This window comes from Artibeus jamaicensis, unplaced genomic scaffold, assembly GCF_021234435.1.
Source record: "Artibeus jamaicensis isolate MK-2021 breed Jamaican fruit bat unplaced genomic scaffold, CSHL_Jam_final scaffold_612, whole genome shotgun sequence".
NCBI classification, from domain to species: domain Eukaryota; kingdom Metazoa; phylum Chordata; class Mammalia; order Chiroptera; family Phyllostomidae; genus Artibeus; species Artibeus jamaicensis.
The window spans coordinates 10180095-10201944 of record NW_026522049.1 but is presented as its reverse complement, the minus strand read 5'-3'; the positions used below and the strand labels follow the sequence as shown (position 1 = coordinate 10201944).

General features: G+C 53.5%; 1 protein-coding gene across 2 annotated transcripts in view; it reads left to right on the top strand.

Moving 5' to 3' along the window:
* ADAMTS17 (ADAM metallopeptidase with thrombospondin type 1 motif 17) overlaps positions 1–21850 on the top strand; it is a 182388-nt gene that overhangs the window by 143548 nt on the left and 16990 nt on the right. For both annotated transcript variants that reach the window (XM_037145925.2, XM_053659015.1), the window contains exons 17-19: positions 2684–2841; positions 5542–5701; positions 6847–6982. In XM_037145925.2, coding sequence (XP_037001820.2) covers positions 2684–2841; positions 5542–5701; positions 6847–6982 — 454 coding nt within the window. The remainder of the gene's footprint in view (positions 1–2683; positions 2842–5541; positions 5702–6846; positions 6983–21850) is intronic.

Genomic DNA, 21850 nt, shown 5'->3' with positions numbered 1-21850 from the left:
CTGCGAGCAGTTGCTGAAGAATTTCACCCCACCTACCTCCAGCCCACGCCGCCTGGCGCTCTGCTCGAAACCACCTGGAACAGGAAATGCCTCTGCAGTTTGCCTGCACAGCTCAGAACAGAGCTGGCCGGGCTCCGAGTGGAAATGAAAGGAGCTGACTCCGTGCCAGGACCAGAAGTGGGTTGACGGTGGGTCAGATCTTCCAGCGGAATCCAAGAGGGAGAGGGACAAAAAGAGCCCACTTCTGCGCAGCACCACGCAGGGGGAGGCTCTGCGGACCGGTCAGGCCTCCTGCACAGGCCTCTGGCCAGCTGTTCCGAGGAGCCCTGCACCCCCATCGTGCGTCCCCCCTCCCTCGCTCCCCAAAATGGCTCACCATCCTCCCCTACCGTGCCTGGAAGTCCAGGGACAACGTGTAATAAATACTCAGAGGGAGAAAGAAGAGCCCGGGTTGGAAACTTGGTCAGGTGCCCTCAGGTTCCGGCCCACTGAGGTTTCATCTGCCGTAGGAACTGGGGATGGCAGGGACCCACCCTGGTCCCTGGGGCAGTCTTGCTTGCTGTTGAGAGCTTTCTCCTGGCTTCTTGGCAAACTGCACAAAAGCAAAAGCAAGCATGGTTATGTTTCAGATGGCGGCCAGAAACACCCAACCCCCGACCCCAGGCAGAGCCGGAGGTGAAGTTCTCCTCCCCAGCTAGTCAGAATCCCAGATGTCACAGACAGAATCAAGTCCTTCCGGAATCCCTTCCCCTCTGAATTCCATGGTCAGCCTGTTCCATCAGAGCATCAGTAACTCTCTTCCTAGCCCCAGTTGGGTATCTAGATCTAAAATTTGTAATTTCACATGCAAACTGATCTCAAAATGCATGCAGACATAGGGAATACCCATTGGTGCCTGGATCGAGAGGAGCAGCACCTTGTGCAGCCCAAACTTACTTCATTTGGGGGCATTCGTTAAGAAAACCACATCGTGGACAGGGCCTTGGAAAGGACTCATGCCCGAGATGGGCCCTGGAGCCCATTCTTCACTGGCACTCTCACCTGGGGTGAGGCCGCCCGAAGGAGCAGGAGGTGATGCGCGTGCTCCCCATGTGGGCTCCACAGAGCAGTCTCTCCCTGGACTTCCTCCTGAACCTTTGTGCTCCCTGCTACACATGGTCTTCCTGTATCCACAGAATCTGTAAGGCTGGAGCCTTGCCCTTTTGAAGGAACGTCAGGCACAAATTCCAGTTTTAGCGGGGAGTTCCGATTTCTCGGCATGGATCACAGCAACCTGCGGAGTTTGAGTCTTGCTAACTGAATACTCACACCGAAGACATCGGCTTGAAGCAGTCTGCATGCTTCTTCGAGCTGCTGAGCTCTGATTTTTAACTGACGCTGGGGGTTTCCGCCCCTGCCAAGTGTATGAAGGATTGTCATGGAGACGAAACTCTCCTGAGAAAGGGGTGCTTGCTCTCAGATGAGGGGTCGCTGAAAAGCTGCGTCTGCAGAACCTGGAAGTTGGAGCCTCTGTGGAGGCGGCCGGAAGCAGGGCCCGGACGTGGGAAGTTCATTCGTTCTGAGGCTGTGAGAGGTCCCCCCGCAGCACAAGCCTCCGCCCCCCCCCCCATAGCTGCGAGAGTGGCGAGGTTTCACCAGCTCGGCAGCCCCAGACCAGGGCCTCAAAGGAAAGCCAGGCGCCATCAGAGCTCGCAGGGACGTTGGGACAGCCCGATTCTTTTGCTCGTGGCCCATCAGCGTGAGACTGATTCTGTGTCTTCCAGCACGTTTTGCCCAGAGCAGAGTAAGCAGGCAAAGTGCACGGCTGAGGCCCACGGAGCTGACTAGACGTTTATATACCTTACAGAGGGGTCACCCTGATAAGTCTAGTACCCACCTGGCACACGGTTACTGCAATAGTATTGACTGTGTTTCCTGTGCGGTACTTCACATCCCCATGACTGTTCGTATGAATGGCCATTTGTACTACTCAAGAATAATGCGTATTTCTTGAAGGAACGTCCACTATATTAATGTAGGGGTATTGAATCCTTTGATGTTGGAGTTAGGCCACCCTCCTTCAGTAGAAGCCCTGGGGACGTAACTGTAAAATGGATCCATGAGTTCTGCTTAAGTAGAGAAATGTGTTTTGTAGCCTCGGACCCATTAAAATAAAATTTGCCTATCAGGCCCTGGCTGGTGTAGCTCAGTGGATTGAGCGTGGGCCTGCGAACCAGATGATCGAGGTTCGATTCCCAGTCAGCACACATGCCTGGGTTGCAGGCCAGTTCCCAGCGGGGGACACATGAAAGGCAACCATACATCAATATTTCTCTCCCTCTCTCCTTCCCCTCTAAAAATAATAAGATCTTTTAAAAAATTTGCCCGTCAGGCAGAGAACTCTGCAAGTTCAGTGAAATGGGACTGGACCAGGCTGCCCTTCCCTGGGCCCTCAGCGTGAGTCGAAGCTGAAACAGGCAGCCCACCCGAGACGGGTTCACAGCAGCTGTCCCTGGGTCCTGTGGGTCGTAGGGCGTCTGCTCCCCGTGAGTGAGGCTTCTGCTCTCAGGACACAGGAAGCGCGCCTTCTCCTGCTTCCTGACCCCGCAGGCGGCGAGGCCTCTGCCCGCCACTCCGCGCACCCAGATTCCCTGCAAGGACAGGCGGGCCCTCCTGATGCCCCCGTGTTGCGTCTCGTCCCCAGCTCTTAAGGACTCCAGTAAGAGGTCCATCAACAGCGACTGGAAGATAGAGCTGCCCGGCGAGTTCCAGATCGCAGGCACCACTGTGCGCTATGTTCGAAGGGGCCTGTGGGAGAAAATATCTGCCAAGGGACCGACCAAGATACCACTGCACCTCATGGTAATTTGCTGTGCTTTTGTGTTTGTCTTGAGACAGAGGCTTTGAGGGGCCCCCCCACCCCCACCATTGACTTCTTCCCCGGGGCCTTGGGTGGCAGGAAGAAGCACCTGGTTTCTAGGGATGTAATCGGCCACCTGCAGCTCAAGCTTCTCTCTGGAGCTTCCCTTCTCTCATCCCTTTGCGGCATGCTGCAGACCTCTCCCCTCTCCAGAGCCTGCCCCGACTCCTCACTGGCAGAGCTCCAGTCTGCTTTCCAAAGCAGGGAGGACCCACTGGGGTGTGCAGCAGCCAGGGACACTTGGCGGCGTGAAGGAAAGGCACCTGCTCAGAGTCTGTGGTTTTGTATCAGGTGGCGCAGATCTGCCCCCATGGCTTGTCTGTCCACCTTGGAAATTACCATTCAGAAATGAGCTGGTGACTCCATTTCTTTCCAAACCAACATCACTCAGCTTTTCCAAACTTAGCTTGCGGCAAGCATTTCCGAGACTGGGAGGGAGAGCGGGCTTTACAGGAATAGTGACTCCCCGGGTGGCCTCCAAAAACCTGTGGGGTCAGGTGAGACCAGAGCGCCCTGACTGTCAGGGAGGACCTCGTGCAGACTGAGGAAACATGCGCTTGTGCATCACTGTGAGGATACAGAGCATCGCTAGGGGCGACGGGGCCTGGGAGTCCTCCCAGCTGACCTCTGATAGCTCGCTGAGATGGACCCCGGGCCTCCCTCCAAAGAACGGGCTTCATGGCAGCTTGTGCTTCTCTGATCAAAGTACAGTCTATCCTCAGTCTCTGCTTGGAAGTCCTTCCCCACATTGATTTGTGGCCCCTGACAACCTGCAGCCATTGGAGGTTATGCAACACCCAGAGGAGTCCCTGGCCACCTCCCAGGGAATCTCCTGGGGGGACAGCTCTGCTGTGAGCCCTGGCACCCAATGCAATGTCACCCATGGTGGGCAAAAAGCAGGCCGGCTTCCGTGCACAACGTAAACTGCCTGGAAGTCGGTCACTGCAAACCCCCAGCCCGCTGAATCTGCAGGTATAGCCTTGTAAGGTGGTTTCCAGGGCCCAGGGCCCGGGGCCCAATATCCAAGCCACTTCTCTGTGATACGATTGTTCCCTAGTCTGTCATTAGCAGTCATGTGCAGAGGGGCTGCAGGAGGAAGCAAAGGACAGGATGAGACACTAAAACGTCACCTGTGAGCCCCTGCATTTGCTTTCTCCAGCAGACGCCAAGATGGGTCTGTTTCCTGTCTTTTCTAAAAGCCTTCCTGCACCGACTGAACTGTCAGCCGGCTCTCCCCAGCCCAGGTCCCTGCCCTCTTTAGTGCAGATTGCTGCTCTGTCGTGAAATATGATTGTTACGTGCAGTTTTGAAACCTAGACCTGAGAGGGGCCCCTCTGGCGGCACATGGAAGTCATTGTCCCCAAACCCGGATGCACGCGGCGCTCTGCAGGGTCCAGAGCGCTGGTGGAGCCGCGGGGACCCACCTTTGAAACCAGCCATGTGCAGGCACACAGATTGTACATGGCTGCAAAATTGCACAAAATGGGTTTCATATGGATTCTCCATTCACCAGTCTTATTCCCATACTGAGATAATAAAGATCTCTTTTAAAGGGTTTTCTTAAAAAAAAAAAAACTGGAGGCATATTTCCAAATGTGTTATTGCAAGTCTATTTCTCGGAGAAGTGGATGTTTATGCACTTTGGGCGGCTCTTAGCACCCCACCCCCCGGCCCCGCGCTCGAGCCCCTGGAGGGCTGCAGGACCCTCGGGAGGGAAGATGGCTCCCGCCTGTGGCACTTCCCACCAGCCTTCCCCATGTCAAGTCAGGTGTGCCCTGCACATCTGCTGTTAGCTCCTGCCGAGCCTCCTGGTCAGGAAGTGGACTTGCCAGCTGCTTAGGTGCAGGAGGACCCGCCGGACCCAAGCCAAGCCTGAGGACCCATCCCCCACAGCCAGGCTCTCACACGAGCCTTGCTCTGCATCATTCATTTGTACCATTGGCGTGCAGATCAAGCCAGGAGAGCACCTCCGTCCTTTTACAGCTTGTCGCATGCATCACCAGGCAAAGAGCGGGCTCGTCCCTCTGCTCACTCACCAGGATCTCAGACCGCGTCATCCCCACGCTGCAGGACAGCGGCTCCCCACCTCACATCCCCAGCTTTACGCCCCGAGCCAGGCCTCTGCACGCTGCGGGCTCTTCATCCTCCTCACTCCCTCACAGTGGGGAAGGCTGCTGCATCCTTGGACTCCCCAAGAGACGCCCCCAGAGTTCCCCTGTGGTGGGCTGTGTTTGCCCTCGAGCCTGCCTTACACACAGCAGTGACATTCATTTTCAAAGATGTGGAGCAACCCCACTCGCTCAGATGCCTTTTTAGGTAAAAGCAGTCTGTTCCTGTCTTTCTTGCTGGCAGGGGCGCAGCTCCATGAGGGAGTTTGTGGGAACGGGGACTTTTCTCCCCGTGTAGCGTACGGTTGGTTACACAGACTTGCTCATCCCCGAATTCCTCTTCCGCATCGGTCCTCTGTCCAGTGGGAGAGCGCAGAACTCTGCTGACGGTTTACAAGTAGGCCCCCTGAGGCAGGGCCTGTTTTGAAATGCCCCCTGGCAGGGAGACAGCGCGGCGTGGCTCCCCGTGCATATTCAGCAGCCCAGGGCTCTTGCAGGATTTCATAGTGGCCTTTTCTTTCGCTGCCCATCCAGGTGTTGTTGTTCCACGATCAGAACTACGGCATTCATTACGAATACACCATTCCCGTCAACGGCAGTGCTGAGAACCAGAGTGAGCCGGAGAAACCGCAGGACTCTCTGTTCATCTGGACGCACAGCGGCTGGGAGGGCTGCAGTGTTCAGTGTGGAGGAGGTGAGCGCTGGGATCGCGGGGTCGCAGCTGTGGGGCTGTGCTGGAGGAAGGAGACGTGAGTTCGGGGCACTCTGTGGCCAGTGCTGGGAGCATGGGACAGGCTGGCCACCTGACAGTGTTCCCACGGGTACTGAGCCACGTCCTGCTGCAGGTCTCTGTGCAGAACGCTTGGACAGAGTGGGGGAGCTGCCCCCTTGTGGCTGCTCTGCCCGCGGCACAGGGCCCTCCCAACCTGATCTATGAGTTAGGGTCTGGCTGATGTCCAGCTATGTCCCAGGTATGTATGACAAGTGACCCCATTGCCACTTGGTGGAGGGGCACCTGAAAATGCTTGTGCTCCCAGATACGCTTTGCCAGTGACCCCACTCCAGGGTGCAGGGGAAAGCAAAAGGCCTGCAAGTCCAGGGACCCATTCAGGGCTGAGTCCTGGCTTCACCACTTGCTGCCATATTTTAGCTTCCCTTTCTTCTAGCTGCACTTCCTGGGTGGTCAACCCCCTGCTGCCCCTCAGTACAATGTCCTTTGTCACTCTGATGCATGGGACACACAGTGGGGTCCTGGGAGGTGGGGCACAGATCGTGATGGACACAGAGTTCGGAAAGAAGGTTGGTCTGGACCCTGGAATGCACCCCAGCGAGTGGAAAGGCAAGGTGGACACTGGAAGTGGCCCACCCATACCCAACACCTAGGATGATGACATCAGCCCCATTTTTTAAAAAATCCTGCCCAAGGACACTTTTTCATTGCTTTTTAGAGAGCGAGGAAGGGAGAGAGAGAGAAACATCGATCAGTAGACCTTAAACATCAAGTGAACAGATAAAGAGATTGGCAGTGGTTGGTAAAAACCCAAGACTGAGATCAGAACCTGGTCCTCCATGAGTGCCTAGCCATCCAAAGACACAGCCGGTCCAAGGGCTTGCCTCTTCCATACCCTATTCTAGAACTTTTCTCCTGCCCCACAATGCCCTTACCACATCTCACAGGTCCTCATCACGAAGACTAGAGCTCTCCCTCCCTGGCAGCGGTCAGCTACGTGACTGACTGGTCAAAACATGCGCGGGAATGCTCCCGGGTGAGCGTGGGCCAGCGCCCTTTCAAGGCGCCTGCAGCTGCAGCCTCTCAGTCTCCTGGGGTTTGGTTTCCAGGGGAACGCAGGACCATCGTGTCCTGCACTCGGATTGTGAACAAGACCACAACTCTGGTGAACGACAGCGACTGCCCTCCGGCCAGCCGACCAGAGCCCCAGGTCCGCAGGTGCAACTCACACCCGTGCCAGTCCCGGTAAGGAGCTGGGCTGTCACACGGGACCCTCCAGAGTGGGGGCAGTGACGCCTGTATGTGGGGGGAGGGACGGACACACGGTCACCACCACAGCACCGCTCGGGGCCACGTGCCCTTGTTGTTGCCCGTGTTCAATGTGAGTTTGAGAGAGTGCGTGTGAGCCAGTGCATGCCGGTTACTGCGTGTGCTCGGCCTGTTTCAGTAGCCGAAGTGGAAGCAGTGAGCGCAGACCTTGGGTTTTGTGGTTCGGGATCCATCAGGCCCCCTGTTCCCAGTGCCAGCGTTGGGCCCTGGGATGCACCTGCCCGGGAGTGAGTTCTCTCGGGGCGTCCGCAGAGAGGGGTTGTGTGAAACACGGCCGCCAGGGGGAGCCCTCCTTTCTGGTCAGACGGCAGCTGGACTTTGCCTGGAGCTCTGCCTCCGTCTTGGTCTGTGATGTCACCCTGGACTCCTGCTCAGTTCTGGGTTGAGGTGCTTGGTTTTGGCTTTGTGCTTCTGTGGATCAGGTAGAGGTATGTTTGCCTTTCGGAAAGAGGCTGGCCTTTTGACATGACAGTTCTGGTTCTTTTTTGTTTGTTTTGCTCAACTCGCGCCTGCTACCAGAGTTTCACAAAGCATTTGGTTTTTGCACCAACGCCCTGTGCTTTGTCAAACTTGTAAAGTGGGCGTGAAGGGGAAAGGCGGCAAGGAGAGCTAGAAGGTGCGGTTCGTTCTGAAGATTTGACGTGTCCCTCAGCAAAGAATGGAATTCTACCCGAACGCTGAAGGGCACGAGGAACGGCTCATTTTTGGAAGGTCTCCCTGGGCATCTCGGGTGTGACAGCTGTCCCACAGCGATCAGTCAGTCAGTCACTCAGTCACAGAGGACTTGCCGCTGTGAAGGCTGAAAGATCCGACAAGCCACCGTCCCTTCTCTTGGAAGCAGAGACAGTTTGGCTCCCAGACACGGTGGGAACGTAGGGTGAGGGACTCTGGGCAAGGGGAGGTCAGCCTGGGTCCAAGGGCGTGGCCGAGCGCGAAGGATCCCGGGACTGATTCCAGAATCGTGGTTTAGCCCTGGCTGGTGTGGCTCAGTGGGTTGGGCCTTGCCCTGAAAAGCCAAAAGGTCATAGGTGTGATTCCAGGTCAGGGCACATGCCTGGGTTGTGGTTTCAGCCCAACAGCAGATTGGAGATGAAAAAAAAAACATCTGTGAACTTGAAGACTGGAGAATAGAAATTACCCACTCTGGAAAATGGAAGGAAAAGATTATTGACAATGACAGAGGCTCAGTGACCACCCGTGGGTCACTGTCAACCATTCTAACATAAGTGTCATTGGAATCACAGAAGAAGAGAAGGAAGGCGCAACAGAAAATGATTATTGAAGAAACGATGACCCAGAGTGTCCCAGATTTAATGAACAATGGGAGAGAGGCCGTCAGGCCGCCTGTGGGGTATTTCCGCCGGAGTCCGGATGAATTCAGAGCTCCGCCACAAGGCCCTCTGACTGTTCACCAAGCGGCCCAGTGTGGCACCTTTATGATTTTGCCACCCACACATCTTCCAGGAGGGGACTTTGTGGCACTAGCAGACTAACCAGAAAACCACGTAGAAAACACCTACAGGAGAAGCCAGCTGCGTCGGCCCGAGGCAGCAGAGGTGTGTACTGAGTAAGCCGGTGCCGCGGGGCCGCTCCAAGGCTGGATGAGGTGTGCATGTGTGGGGCCGGCAGACCCCAGACTCGCCGCCACACTGCCTTTGCTCACAAGTTCAAGCCAAGCACACTTCAGACTACAAGTGACTTCAGAAGCACATTCTTTGGATCTCCTTAGAACGAGGCCCGGCAAACTTTATGAAGGGCTAGACAGTACGTCTTTTTGGCTTAGCAGGCCACACATGGTCTCTGATATCCGCTGTTCTTTGTTCTTTCTTATAACCCGTTTAAAAAGTGTGAAAGCCATCCTTAGTCTCGGGTCTGCCCCAAAACAACCTCCAGGCTCGGCTTGGCCTTGGAGTGATGGTTTTGGGTTATTACTTGCTCTCCTCCTGCCCACTGGGACATTGAGACCGCAGCTCTGAAGGTACTTCCTCCCTGGACGTGTCCTCTCATTGTACATGTTGTTACCCGGAGGCACCGTTTTTGGCCCAGGTAGCCAGCACTGGTTTACACAGCACCCAGCCCAGCCCCAAGCACCCAGTCCGGCATCGGCAGTCTCAGTCACTGCACTCGTGTGTGCTGAGCACCTCGCCCGGGCCCTGTTCACCGTACCCAGGTAATCAGGGCTGAGAAAGACAAGGCCTCCCGTCCCACGTCAATACTCGGTTTCTCCCTCCCCACCACACTCTTTTGTGCCCCGCTGCTTTCCCGACCCCATAAAATCATGCCGATCATCCGGACAGAATGGGCGGAATTGGGCAAAGCAGAGGAGACAATAAATTTGATAGAAGAGGAGACAGTGCCTGACATTGGCGCCAGAGTCTGGAGGAGAAACGCCAGTGTTCCTGCTCCAGGCTGCTTTGCTTTGTTGGTTTCTGCATTTCCAACCCTCCGACTTGCTCCTGGTTCTCTTTCTCCTTGGCTTTAATTTTTACATACTTTTTAGATTTTTTTTATTACAGTCAACGTTCACTATTGCTTTTGTTGTAGGCTCTCAGCACAGTGGCTAGACTTTCACATAAGTCACAAAGGGATCCCCCGAAGGGACACAGGAGAATGAAGGCCCATCGAGGAGCAGTTACTGTGTGGCCGAGGGAATGTGCGAAATGACTTCACAGGGTTTACAGGCACCACTTATATCTGCTCACACACTCACACACGTGTGTGTGCACAGTATACAGACCCCGATGGAGCCAGCTTGACCCAAGAAGCCCACCTGTGCGTCCCGTGGCATCTGGCAGAGTGAAGGGGCCTGTCTGTGTGATTGTGACCCTCTGACCTTGAAAACGAGAGGCAGTCACCTCTGTGCCGACGTTTTCCCTTATTTCCCCTGCTCTCCCTTTCATTTGCTTCGGCCCCCTTCGCCCATCCAGTTCCCGAAGTTCCCCCACGCCCTCCCCGATTGCACGTGCACCGCTTCATTCTCATCCTGCCCCCGGCCCCACGGAGACGTCTCCCGAGCCCTGCCTTGACTGTATGGAACCTGGACTCCGACACACACAGAGCAGGTGGCCCGGCTCCAGCACCCCACACACCAACACAAACACGTCGGCAAACCTGGCCCCGACGTTGGCAGGAGAGGCAGGAATCACAGGTCGGCTCCGCTGTTGTGACCGGGGCCAGCAGCCCTCACCTTGCTGACCACAGTCTGCAAAGAAGAGCCCCCCCCCACCCCATCATCCAACATTGAAAGAGTAACCCTGTGCGCCAGCCCCCTAAGGCCCAGTCCTGGGCAGTCCTGGCGCGAGGCGCTGGTGAGTGACAGCCACGTGGGCTCAGGCTGGAACACGGAGCGCGGCCTCAGCAGAGTCAATGCCTCTGCAGTCTTTTAGAGCTCATTGGCCACTTGGAAAGTTAATTCCAAGCTATTAGATGTTTCCCTGTAGCATTTATGGTTTGAACGTCTTCCAGGAAGTACACACTGTACTGTAGATTGAATTAGGGTGATTCAGAAAAGAATATTAAATGTCGTCCTGGCAATGGCGCTGAATCGTCATCTGTAAGGAAGTGTATTTGGATTTCAAATTTGTCCTCTTTGCTCAAATATCTTAACCAGGTTTGCCTTGTTTGGGGTTGACATTGAATGGAATCCCGTATGTTTTTATGAAAGTGTGTGTGTGTGTGAGAGAGAGAGAGAGAGAGCGATTGGGACTTAAGAATGAACCCTACACTGTGTTGCTCTTTACCAGAATCTGAAAAGGTGTTATTTAATCCATCTCTGGGCAGTCTGAAACTTCAGGCTTTTCTTTCCCGCCCTCCTGTAAAATAGAATGGGGAAAGTTCATTGTGAGTCCTCCGTCTACCAAGCCCTGGATGCGGGAGGTCGTAGGAGGCTGCCCTTGGCCTCCCACCTCCCTACATCATTCAGAACAGGAGCCTGGGACTCAGGACCACTCCTGGTGGGAAGGGCAAAGCCAGGGGCTGTCCATCCCCACGGGCCAACAGCGACCGCCCAGCCCTCAGAATGGCTCCCTCTCTCAGGCTTGGCCTCTCTCCAGACATGTAGGCACTCGGCCACAAGTCTGGGATCTGGGCCACCCCACAAGCCATGCAAAATGCAGAGAGAGTGCCCGAGGAAAGCATAGCGGGTAGCAGCCTTGGTCTATTACATACCTACCTCACTGATGGTATGTGATGGCGAGGAGAAATTTAGTCAAATCCCAGAATTTTTTCTGACATGACCCAAATCCCAGAACCTCCCTAGTATTTAAGCAGTAAAGTTTTGAAGCCTTTACTTACTGGTCTAAGTTAGGGAACATTCTAGACAGAGAAAGAAAGAGCGTTTCAGAGTGGCCTTGAATTTTAAAGCTCTGTTTCCTTCTTTTCCTCCCTGCTGAGCGGTTTGAGTAGGTGAACACCTCTCCCTTTGGCCATAAGAGAGCACGAGAAAATCTCCAGGTACCACTTTCCACGGGCAACGTTTTTCACAGGTTAGCAGAGTTCTCCTGTTGAGAAGTGCTTTCGTGGAGACCCTGAGGCCAGTTAAGAGGTCCCACTGTCTTCGGGAATTTTCTCAGTAATAAAATATAGACCACAGGGCGCCCTTGATGTTTGCATGTGGTTTTTCTGTCACCCTCACAGGAAAAGACACGTAAACGGAAAGGTCGAAACTTGGGCCAAGGAACGAAAGCAGAAACAAGCACAATCACAGTGGTCTGTCAGGAATGTGCTCTCTTGGCCCTGAGGTGGGGGGGGGGCACCAAATGTGGAAGGAAGGGCTGTGCAGGGCGGGCGGACAGTGAAGGACTCCTACCTTGTAGAAGTTCTAGGGGTATTTCAGAAGTGAGCGTGGGATGCGCTTGACGGAAGGAAGCCTCCCAAAATAGTCGCTGCCCCGGGAGGCTGGTGAAGTCCAGCGCTGGCTGGCTCTCTTCCAGGAATGAACAGGCCCAGACGGGGGCACTGTGTCCTAGGGAAGGGGTGTTCTTTTCTTCATCTAGGTGTGCATTTCCATACAAAGACACTGGAAGTAACAAGATGGAAAAGGTACACCATCCAAATACAAGAGCAAGAATGCCTAGACAAATACCAAATAAAATGGATTTTAAAACAAAAAAAAAGTTGCCAGAGATTAAAAGGAATGTCTTATAACGAGAGGAGACAGAACAACGATAAACATGTATGGGCCTAATAACGGAGCCCTAAAATCCATAGAGCAAAATCCGACCCAATGAGAAGAACAATCGTAGCGGCTGTCACCCTCGACTTTCAATGACGGGTGTGCAAACTAGAAGGAAGACTAGTAAGGAAGTGCAAACCCGAGCTTGTCGGCAGGCCCGCGAGACCTGACAGGTGACTGTGGAGCCCTCCCCCTGACGACAGGGTGGACACGTGAAACTCTCTCCCACACAGACTGTCTGCCAGGCCTCAACGTGCATTAAAGGAGCAACAGAATGCAAAGTGTATTCTCCGGTCGTCGCGGAATAAAATTTCTCCGACCGTACTGGAGTAGAAGCAGACGTCAACTGTAGGCATCTCGGCAGGTTTCCACCAGAGCCCAGGCATCTCAGGACGTAGAGGAAGTGCAGGACAGTCTGGGACCTCGGCCGGAATGTTGGGAGGGTCCCCTCTCAAACCAGCGTCATCGGGTCTCATTTTCACAGCCACCTGACGCCCTCTGTTTTCCCACTGCGAAAGGCCGCTCTCTCTCCCCCAGGCTCTGATTGCGTTTCTTAGCTCAGGGAGTTTGGCAGGCGCAGTGAGTCATCGTGTGGTCGGTCCTCCGGGCCTTTCATCTGTGGGGCTGGTGAGTGACCTGTGGGCCCAGCAGAGTTGCCGTTCCCCCAAACCCTGTCGAAAGAGGCTGAGTCCTTCTCTGCAGGCCAGCTGTCATTCTGTGACTCACAAAAATGCCACCTGCTGGCATCACATTGGCGGGGCCACCACCCCGCAAGGTAGACTGCTCAGGCGACCCTACGCCTCCATAGGAAAAATCCACTCCTTCAACCTCTTCCTCCCACTGAAGGGACAGTTGAATGTGGAGGGAGGCAGGAGACCCCCCCAGGTAGCAGAAACCCTAAGGGGGGGGTGGGCCAGTCCATTCCTGCCTGTCAGCAGGAAGGAGGGGAGCAGGGTGGGGACGCTGGTGCAGTCACCCCATTTTACAGACTGAGACGCTGAGTCGGTTGTTTAGCATCGTACCCAAGGTCCAGCCTTTCACAAGTAGAGCTCAAACTGGGGTTTAAATCTGACATTCTTCTTGCTACACCATTCTGACATTAATAATAGTACGACCTGTCTCTACCCCAACATGAAAAAGAACCCTTTTTGACAAGGGCGCCTCCGTAGATATTCACAGGTGGGACGGGGGGAGTCAGCAGGCGGCTCTGGCAATGGACTTCAGCTCAGAGGGGGACCAAGAAAAGGCTGTGGCAGCCCCCCTTCTCTGGAAGGGACACTCGGAGCCGGAGGCTTGAAGTTTTGAAATGAAACACTCGACACATTTCACGAAGCGCTAGAGTTGGCCAGTTTTCTGGCTGGGTTTCAGTGTTACCGGGACGCACACTAGAAAAAAAATCCAAATTCAGGAATTCAGCCATCTGACGCATGGTTTCCCAGGAGGCCTGTGTGTAGTGTTGGGGGGCAGGGATGCTGACCCCCAGCTCGCTGGTGTTAGGCTCACAGGGCCAGGGAGGAGGACTCCGGCTCTGTCACTCAGACCTTGGTGAGCAGTGGCAGGAACTTCAGGGACAGGACAGGGGACAGGCCTTCTGTGGCTCGGGTCCAAGCTGCTCTGGGTACAAAGCTACATCGACCCCTTCCGGGGTCAAACCCATAACCTCTGAGACCTCCAGTGCGTCCGTTGTGGCTGAACGATGGATTCGCCGGGGCCAAACGCCTGGTAGAGGATGGGCACCCGCCACTCCTTGTCACTCCTTTGTTTATCATTCCCCCTCTTCGTCTTGTTCCCTTCCCACAAGGGCAAAGGCCTTAGCAAGGCCCGTTCAGCTTGTATCTGTAGAGCACCTACAATGTGCCAAGTGGGCTCTCCCTCCGGAGCCCAGCAGCGCCCAGAGCTTCGAAGGGCCGGTAAGTCGTCTGGCCCGATGGGTGGATTATTTCACCCTAGTGGAGGGGAAGGGCCTCAGCCCTCCCAGAATCCCTCAGCTCCGTGGTCAGCGGCGTTGAAGTGAGGGTTCATGCTAGCACAGGGAGCGCTCACCCGCTAGGGCGCAAGTGTCTGGCCCAGGCAGATGCTCCACTACAAAGAAAGGGTGGAAGTCAGAGGCTGTGCTGGGACCCTGGTCTGTGTTCAGTTGCCCCCTGGTAGGTCACCCCCCTTCCTTCTGTTCAGTCTGGTGTCCTTCATTATGCCACGTCACGCCCGTAGCCCGCCTTGACTTGACCTTGACTTAACTCTGACTTTGACTCAGCCCTGACCCCTCCCCGTCGCTCTTCTCTTCCCACTCCCTCAGCGTCATTTCCCTCGGGAATCTCTTCCTTCCTTCTCCCAGTCATGCGTTACCATGGCCTTGATTTAAACAGATTTAAAGTTGGGAGTGAACGGTCATTATATCCTCATTATATAACAGCACCAAGACACACGAGGTGTTAGGCTTGATAGCTAATCAGAACAAAGAGTGAAACGCCCCCTGTGGTACCCAGGGGGCACCATACCGGGGGTCACTGCTCATGGACATGGTCATGGAAGTCACGGGTCCCGTCCAGCGCCACCCCTGGCTGAAGGCAAACTCACCGGCAAATTACCCGATCTCGCCATCTATAAATTGGGAAGTCAGGACCTCTCCTGTGGAAGTCTTGAGAAGATTAGGTGAAGTAATGCCTATAAATTCCTCCGTCCGGAGTCAGCACTCGACGGACGCCAGCCAAAACCGTCCTCCCTGCGCAGCTACAAAATCTGTTAATGATGAACATCAGCCAGCTGTTGGGTCCCGGCACCGTACGGCTGGCCCATCGCTTCTTAAGATACTACACGCACGCACGCACGCACGCACACACGCACACACATTTCCAATTCAGTGTATAACTACATAATTTAAATGACCTCGGCTGCTATTTTCCATGCAGTAAAAGGTTGGGGAGCAGTCCCCGTGTATGCTAACAGTCCCTTTTGCAGCAGAACTTGGTACGCTTTACACGTATTCCAGGGTAGACAAAGACAGCAGTCAGGTCTCCAAGGATTCCTTTCTAACTGCATGAATGTTTCCGAGCTCTGTATTGGGGAACTTTGGATACTATCAGCAGGATGGGGGTAGGACTTGGGGAGGAAGAAGGATTATGAAAGGGTCGCAGTGTCATTTAAACCCCAAGGTTGGGTTACGGGCTGGCTGCGTGACTGGAAGCGTCATGGATGCTCATTATAGAATGGGCTGGAAGGGTGGGGGGAAGTTAGAGTAATGAACTTACACTTGATCCAGGCGGATGCGCCATGCTGGATCATGCCTGCACTTCAGCCCGTGAGCCTGCATTTGGGTTTAAATATCACTGGAAGAAGGAGCCTGCGGAAGCAGAAGTACCTAAATTCCGAGAGGAATTCCTGGAGGCATAAGGAGCTGAAATTAGCACCGTGGAGGTGACCTGTGCACTCTGGCCCACACCACACATGCGGCTTGTTAGTGTGTTTTCCCTTCACTAGGAAGTGACCCCTAGTCCGCTTCCTGGGAAGGGAATGTTCCCAACCACTTGAGAGCGTGGGACGGACAAAACATGCAGCCGCACCTGCTCAGTGCTTGGCAAGGAATACAAAGGGGCCCTGAGGCCCAGCCACTCTCAGGGAGCGAGTCGGGAACAAGACGTGGGCCTCGGGCCCCACGGAGGCCTGTGCAGGGGCTGTGTTGCCCCAGGGCCCCCTGGGGGCCTGTTCATGGACAGGTTGGCGGATGTGCATTTCTCTGATGATGCTGGTCCAGGGTCCACGCCGAGAGCCACCCCATGCGGTAACAAAGGTCACTTGGCCTGTTCACGCAAGCAGAGCAGTGAAGTTCCGTGGATCGGATCCCGTGGGTCGTTTCCCACAGCACGTGCACAGATCCTCCTGTCGAAAGTGTGCGGCTAACCCGGGCGGGCGAGGTCATCTTTCCTGGCCTGGAGGACTAGAAGGCCCAGAGCCCAGACCTCTGCAGGGCTCGGGCAGCCGGTCGCCCAGGTCTGTGCACCAAGCAGCCCTCTCAGAAGGTGAAGGATGCTGCGGGTGGGTCCTTCACTCGGACTTTAATGCTGGCACTCCAGGAAGCGGGAGTCGTCGGAGCGACAGGGACAGAAACCCGGGAAGCCATGACTGACCGTGTCATTTTCTGTCCTCTGCGGTCAGGAAGGGGAGGGGGAAGCACAGGCCCCTCTGCTTTTAGAAAACAGAAAAAACAAAGGTCAAAGTAGAGTTAGTTCTGACCCCGTGGCTAAAGGAAGTGTCCGTACAGCTCAGCAGGAAGAGGGAATTCTGCAGGATTTGATTTTGTCTCCATGATCATGAACAGACCAAACAAGACAAAAAAGAGGAGACAGTCCCGACTGATGTGGCTCAGTGGGTGGGGCGTCGCCCCATAAAGCGAAGGGTTGCTGGTTCGATCCCCGGACAGGGCATGTGTAAGAGGAACCTGATTGATGCTTCTCTCTCACATCAGTGTTCTTTATCTCTCTTTCTCCATCTCTTTCCCTCTCTCTAAAAATAAACAACATCTTAAAAAGAGAGAGAGGAGACGAGTGCAGGACAAGGTTGCTACCTGGCAGCTCTGAACGAGCCAAGAACACTGGGGAAAGGGGCATGTGCCAAGGGCCAGTGGCCGACAGCTAGGGCCAGACAGGCAGAGCCCAGCCAAGCTGAGACCTGCTTGGAAGGGTTCAACTGAGGCAGCTTTTCCTGCTTACTGAAGTCACCTTTGAAGTAAGAAAACCTGGAAAGGACAAGTCCAGTAAGGCCAGCATGGTGCTTCAGCCCACAGTTGCTTTTCAACAAGGAGAACAGGGTGAGACAAAGGGACGGGTGGGAGAGCACACTGCAAGGCAGCCGAGGGCAGCACCGAGGAGGCTTAGAATGAGCCCCAGTAGGCGGTGTGTGTGTGTGTCCGAGTTCAACAATGAAGGCTCAGCTGCTGGGTTCCCATCCCAGCTCCACAGAGGCCACAAGCAGACCTCAGCCTCTGTAAAAACAGGGGACACATGGCACCCACCGCGGGAGGCTGTCAGAGAATGAGTTAATAGAAATAAGTTGTTTAGGACTATTCTTGGCAAAATGTGTCATTTTTATGATCACCGTTATCCTGATTTTGTAGAAGTGTCCAAAGCTCCATTCCAGGGGGAAATCCAGTTCAGGGTGTTACCGCACCCCGCAGTGTCCCCTCCAAGGTTCTGCTGATTGGTTCTGTGATATTGCCGTGGCCAATGAGAATAGTCTCAGGGTGGGTTCCAGTTTCCCAAACGGATAAGTGGGCAGGTCCCAGGAATGCAGCCGCTGCCAGCCCCTCACACAAGCTAGGGCAAGCCAATGGTTTAGACTGATGACTTGGGTGTGCATTTTTGAAAAGGTTGCACGTGTGTCCCAAATGAGGCAGGGTTTAGCGGGAATACCGTGCTGACAGTGTTATTAGGTGGTAGGTCGTGTTAGCGGGGCTCTAGCAAGTCTCCGTGACATCTCTGTGGGTGGAGCTGGACCACAGCCTGATGGCCCATCACCACGGAGTGACAGCTAGATCCAGATCTCCTTCCTTTGTATCCAGGGTGGCCCGTGGGGGTCTGTCTGCAGCTCCGCCTGTGGAGTTTGTCACTCTCTGTCATGCTCTGGCCAAGGCCGCAGCATCAGGAAACTCCACAGAAACTCATGGCTATGAAGTGGTAAGGCTCCCCCAAGAATTGGGGCACCCACTCTGCGCTTCCTCACTTCCAGCCTCCACCCCACTCCTCGTGGTTTCAATGAATGACACATAGACTCCTGGCCTCAGTTGTCACAAGGCTGTGAGTGGTGTCCTTACAGAACAGCAAACCAGGAAGGAGAATGTGAAATTGAGGGTTTTATACCCAGCAAAACTGTCCTTCCAGTATCAAAGCTTCAGAAGAATATTTTCAAATATACAAGAGTTTAGGAAGCCGTGCCCACCAGCCCTTTTTAGGAACTTAGCAAGCTTTTCTAAAAAGGGAAGCTATTCGATATTGTCACTCTACAAACCCATGGTCTCTGTCATAACCACTTCATCATTGCAGCACAAAGCTGCTATAGACAATATATAAACATAAAGGCTATGTCGTAATAAAACTTCATTTACAAAAACAAGTGTCAGAAGGGGTTTGGCCCTCAGGCCATGGTTTTCCAGCCCTTTATGATAGGATACTCTTCATCTAACCAAGAGATGAGTTGGGGACACTTTGGTAAAAAGGCTGATGGTGAACATTTTAACGTGTTTAATTGTAGAGCTAAAACTAAAGCGAAGGTGGAGGAAGGAATATGTAACAATGAAGATACAATAGCTATGAGTATGCCCCAAGTAACACAGCAACTACTTAATGTAAATCCAACCACAGGAGATGCCAGGAGATGGAGATAGAAACTTACTGGGTTTAGGAGACATTAACACACCATTCGAGACATAAAACAGACCAAGTGGCAAGTCGATAGAAGATAAGGAAGGGTGTAAAGACCTAAACAACATAATAAGGGAAGTCACGTATATCAAACACTGCACTGCAAAAATAATGCACCTTTGTCTCAAGTATACACAGAACACTCACAAAATCTGATCATGTGTTTGGTCAAAAAGAAAACATCAGTAGGTTCCATGAAACAGAAATAGTACAAGCAATCCCCTCTCATCACAAAGCAGTAAAGTTTGAAGTTCATAACAATTTTTTTAAGTACAAAAAGTCCCCTGTACCCAGACATAGAAATATGCAGGATTCAGCACCCACATTTGGCAGTAACTCAGAAGTGGTAGACCTAAGGGTTTCTATTGACATTGAACTGAGTGTTCAAAGCTGCTCCTTCATTTGCTCACTGAACAAGATGTAACTGAGCACCTACTGTGTGCAGATGTGGTGTGCAGTTGAGGCTAACCTCAGACGAAGAGGTTCCTCTCTGTTTTTCAGAGATGCCTTTGGGTGAGAGGGCCTGACAAGCAAACAGGACTCCAGCCCTTTGGGAAGAGCCTGTGTCTGGGGACGCGGGACAAATGTCCTAGAATTTGTGTGCAGGTGTGACACGGTACCAGGAAACAGTGGCTGTGGTGCATCACACCTGGGCTGGGTGGAGAGTATGGGGAGAGCCCCCCACCTGTTGCCTCTCACTGGCTGTCGCTGGCTGTCACTTCCCAGGGAATCGAAGACTAAGGCACCTAATATCTGCCCATGGAAGGGTCCAGTTAGTGTCGTTCTTATTGCTTGTTGATTTCAAGTGGGCCAGGTGATAACCGGAGCACGTGTTGGTTGAGGCCTCGTGCCAGTAAAACATTGACCACTGGGTTGTGTCCAGGAGATGAGGGTCAAAGGTGGGTGGCAGGATTACTTCTGCCACATGAAGAAGAGTCGAAGGCCGTGTACATTGGGACACTAAACAAAGACCCACAGGGTTTCTGATACCCTGTTGCCTCAGTGTTTTTACATCCTTAAACCACCATCCTCTAGGGAACAAGCGTCCAACAGGCTGGCGGAGCAGACAGCACCGGCCACAGTGTAACGAGCTCCCGTCACGCACAGATCCGAGCAGCCCCTTCTGGTCTTCTGAACGCATCACTCATCGCCCTAGATCCGGGACCTCAGTTCCTTTCCTTTGGAAACCATCCAAACCGTGGACAAAGTTGGCAACTCCCCAAATGTCCAGGAACTCTGCGCTCGTTAAGTCATTTGGCTCTATCCCTACGATGGAGTATCATGCAAGCTTTTAAAAAATGAGTCCTGAGGAAAGATTTTTGATCACGTAGGAGTTGCTTCTGCTACAAGAGTGAAATAAAGCAACATGTAGAATGATTTATGTGTAGCATGACATCAAGGTCAAAGTAAACATGTTTAGGGAAAAAAGTCCAGGACCGCGTGTGTTCTTTGGTTCTCTCGTTTTATGCTTTTATGGACCCTCTCAGATTTTCTGCAATGTGCGTGAATTATATTTATTCTTTCCACCGGGGAAACAAAGGAAATATGGCTACAGAAGACATCGCTAAAATGACTGAATGTGCAGACCGGTCTCCGTGCAGACCAGCACAAAGATTATGTCAGGAAGCTTCAGGTCACTTCTCAGGCTTCTTCATGGACAACCGTGGAATGCAATTAAAGTCAAAAAATGTCTTTTGGGTTCCCAACAAGCACAAGGCTCTTTCCCGAAACCGTTCTTCACGAGAGCTAGGAATAAGGCAACTACTTACACAAGCCTCGTGCAGGGCGGAATAGGACCATGGCTCTGGGGACGAGGAGGGAGAAGTCGGGGCTGTGAGCAGCCCCACGTGCTTCGCCCCACAGTGGGGTCGTGTCTGCAGTTCTCTGAGTAAAATGTTCTTTTGTTCCCCTGAAAGTTAAAATCGACCACATGCAACATGTGGGGGAGGAGGGGAGAGATATCACAAGACTCAACCCAACCGGATATAGAAAGAAGCTCCTTTGCTCGGGTTCCTGAAGGCAGAGTGGAGGGCAGTCCATCTCGTGCACCCCCCTCGGTGGGAAGTCCTTCAAGCCCAGTTAGAAGCAAACACCTTTGCTCAACAGATACACAGGGAACCGTTTTGAAAATCAAGAAGAAAAAGCAGTGATCTCGCAAAAAGAGATTGTTCTGATACAATAGTTGTTGAATCGAAGACCTAAAAGCGCCCCAGCTGGTGTGGCTCAGTGGTTGAGTGCCAGACTGTGAATCAAAGGGTCACCGGTTTGATTCCCAGTCAGGACACAGGCCTAGGTTGCGGGCCAGGTCCCCAGTAGGGGGGAACGTGAGAGACAACCACAAACTGATGTTTCTCTCTCTCTCTTTCCCTCTCCAAAAATAAATAAATCAAATCTTAAAAAACAAAAACCCTGAAAAGCACACAGGGAGACTCAATGCCACAGACTTAACAAAGCCAGAAGTCTTTCTGTTAAGACAAATGTCTTTCTGTTCTGCTTGGAGGACGCGTGGACATGGTTTCTGTAGCTCATTAGCTATCAAAATGATTAACAAGTTGTGATTTTCAGTGCAGAGTGGTCATGGTATCCATTATTTCTCCTCATGCCCAGGCTGCATGCGAACGTGAGTTAGCCGGAGCAACCCCGAGTTCCTAAGTAGGTTTGGACCAGGTTCACTGACTTTGGCCCCGCAAGCGGCTCAGGGCCGAGTGGCCAAGGGTCCCTGCTGCATAATTTATTGGGAACTTAACTGAGTCTAATTACTGTCTCTTGTTCGCTGGCCTGAGGCACATCTGCCCGGCATCTGCCGCGATACCACGCAGTTGGGATGTTGGAATCGCTCTGGGAAGTGAAGCAAAGGGCATGGATGTTTTACTGGGGATGTGTCCCACTGTAACTTTTTACAGGAATCTCCTAGCGGTTTATTAGCCAGCAGTGTTAATACGTGGTGTCTCTCCAACGTGCCGGAGCCAAGGTTTAGGGTGTACTCAGAACACACTGCCTTGGTGAGGCCCAGCCGTGAGGCAGAGGTGGGCGGTCCGGGGTGTTGGGGGTGCAGAGCCCAAACCGTTCTGTGATGTGCCCGCTAAAAAGGCCTCGGCTGATCCAGAAGCGGCTACCCGGTGGTGGCGGGCCGGCCCTACAGGACCGACTGCTGGCACAGAACATGAGAAACAGATAAATAACTAGGAGCCGGGAGTC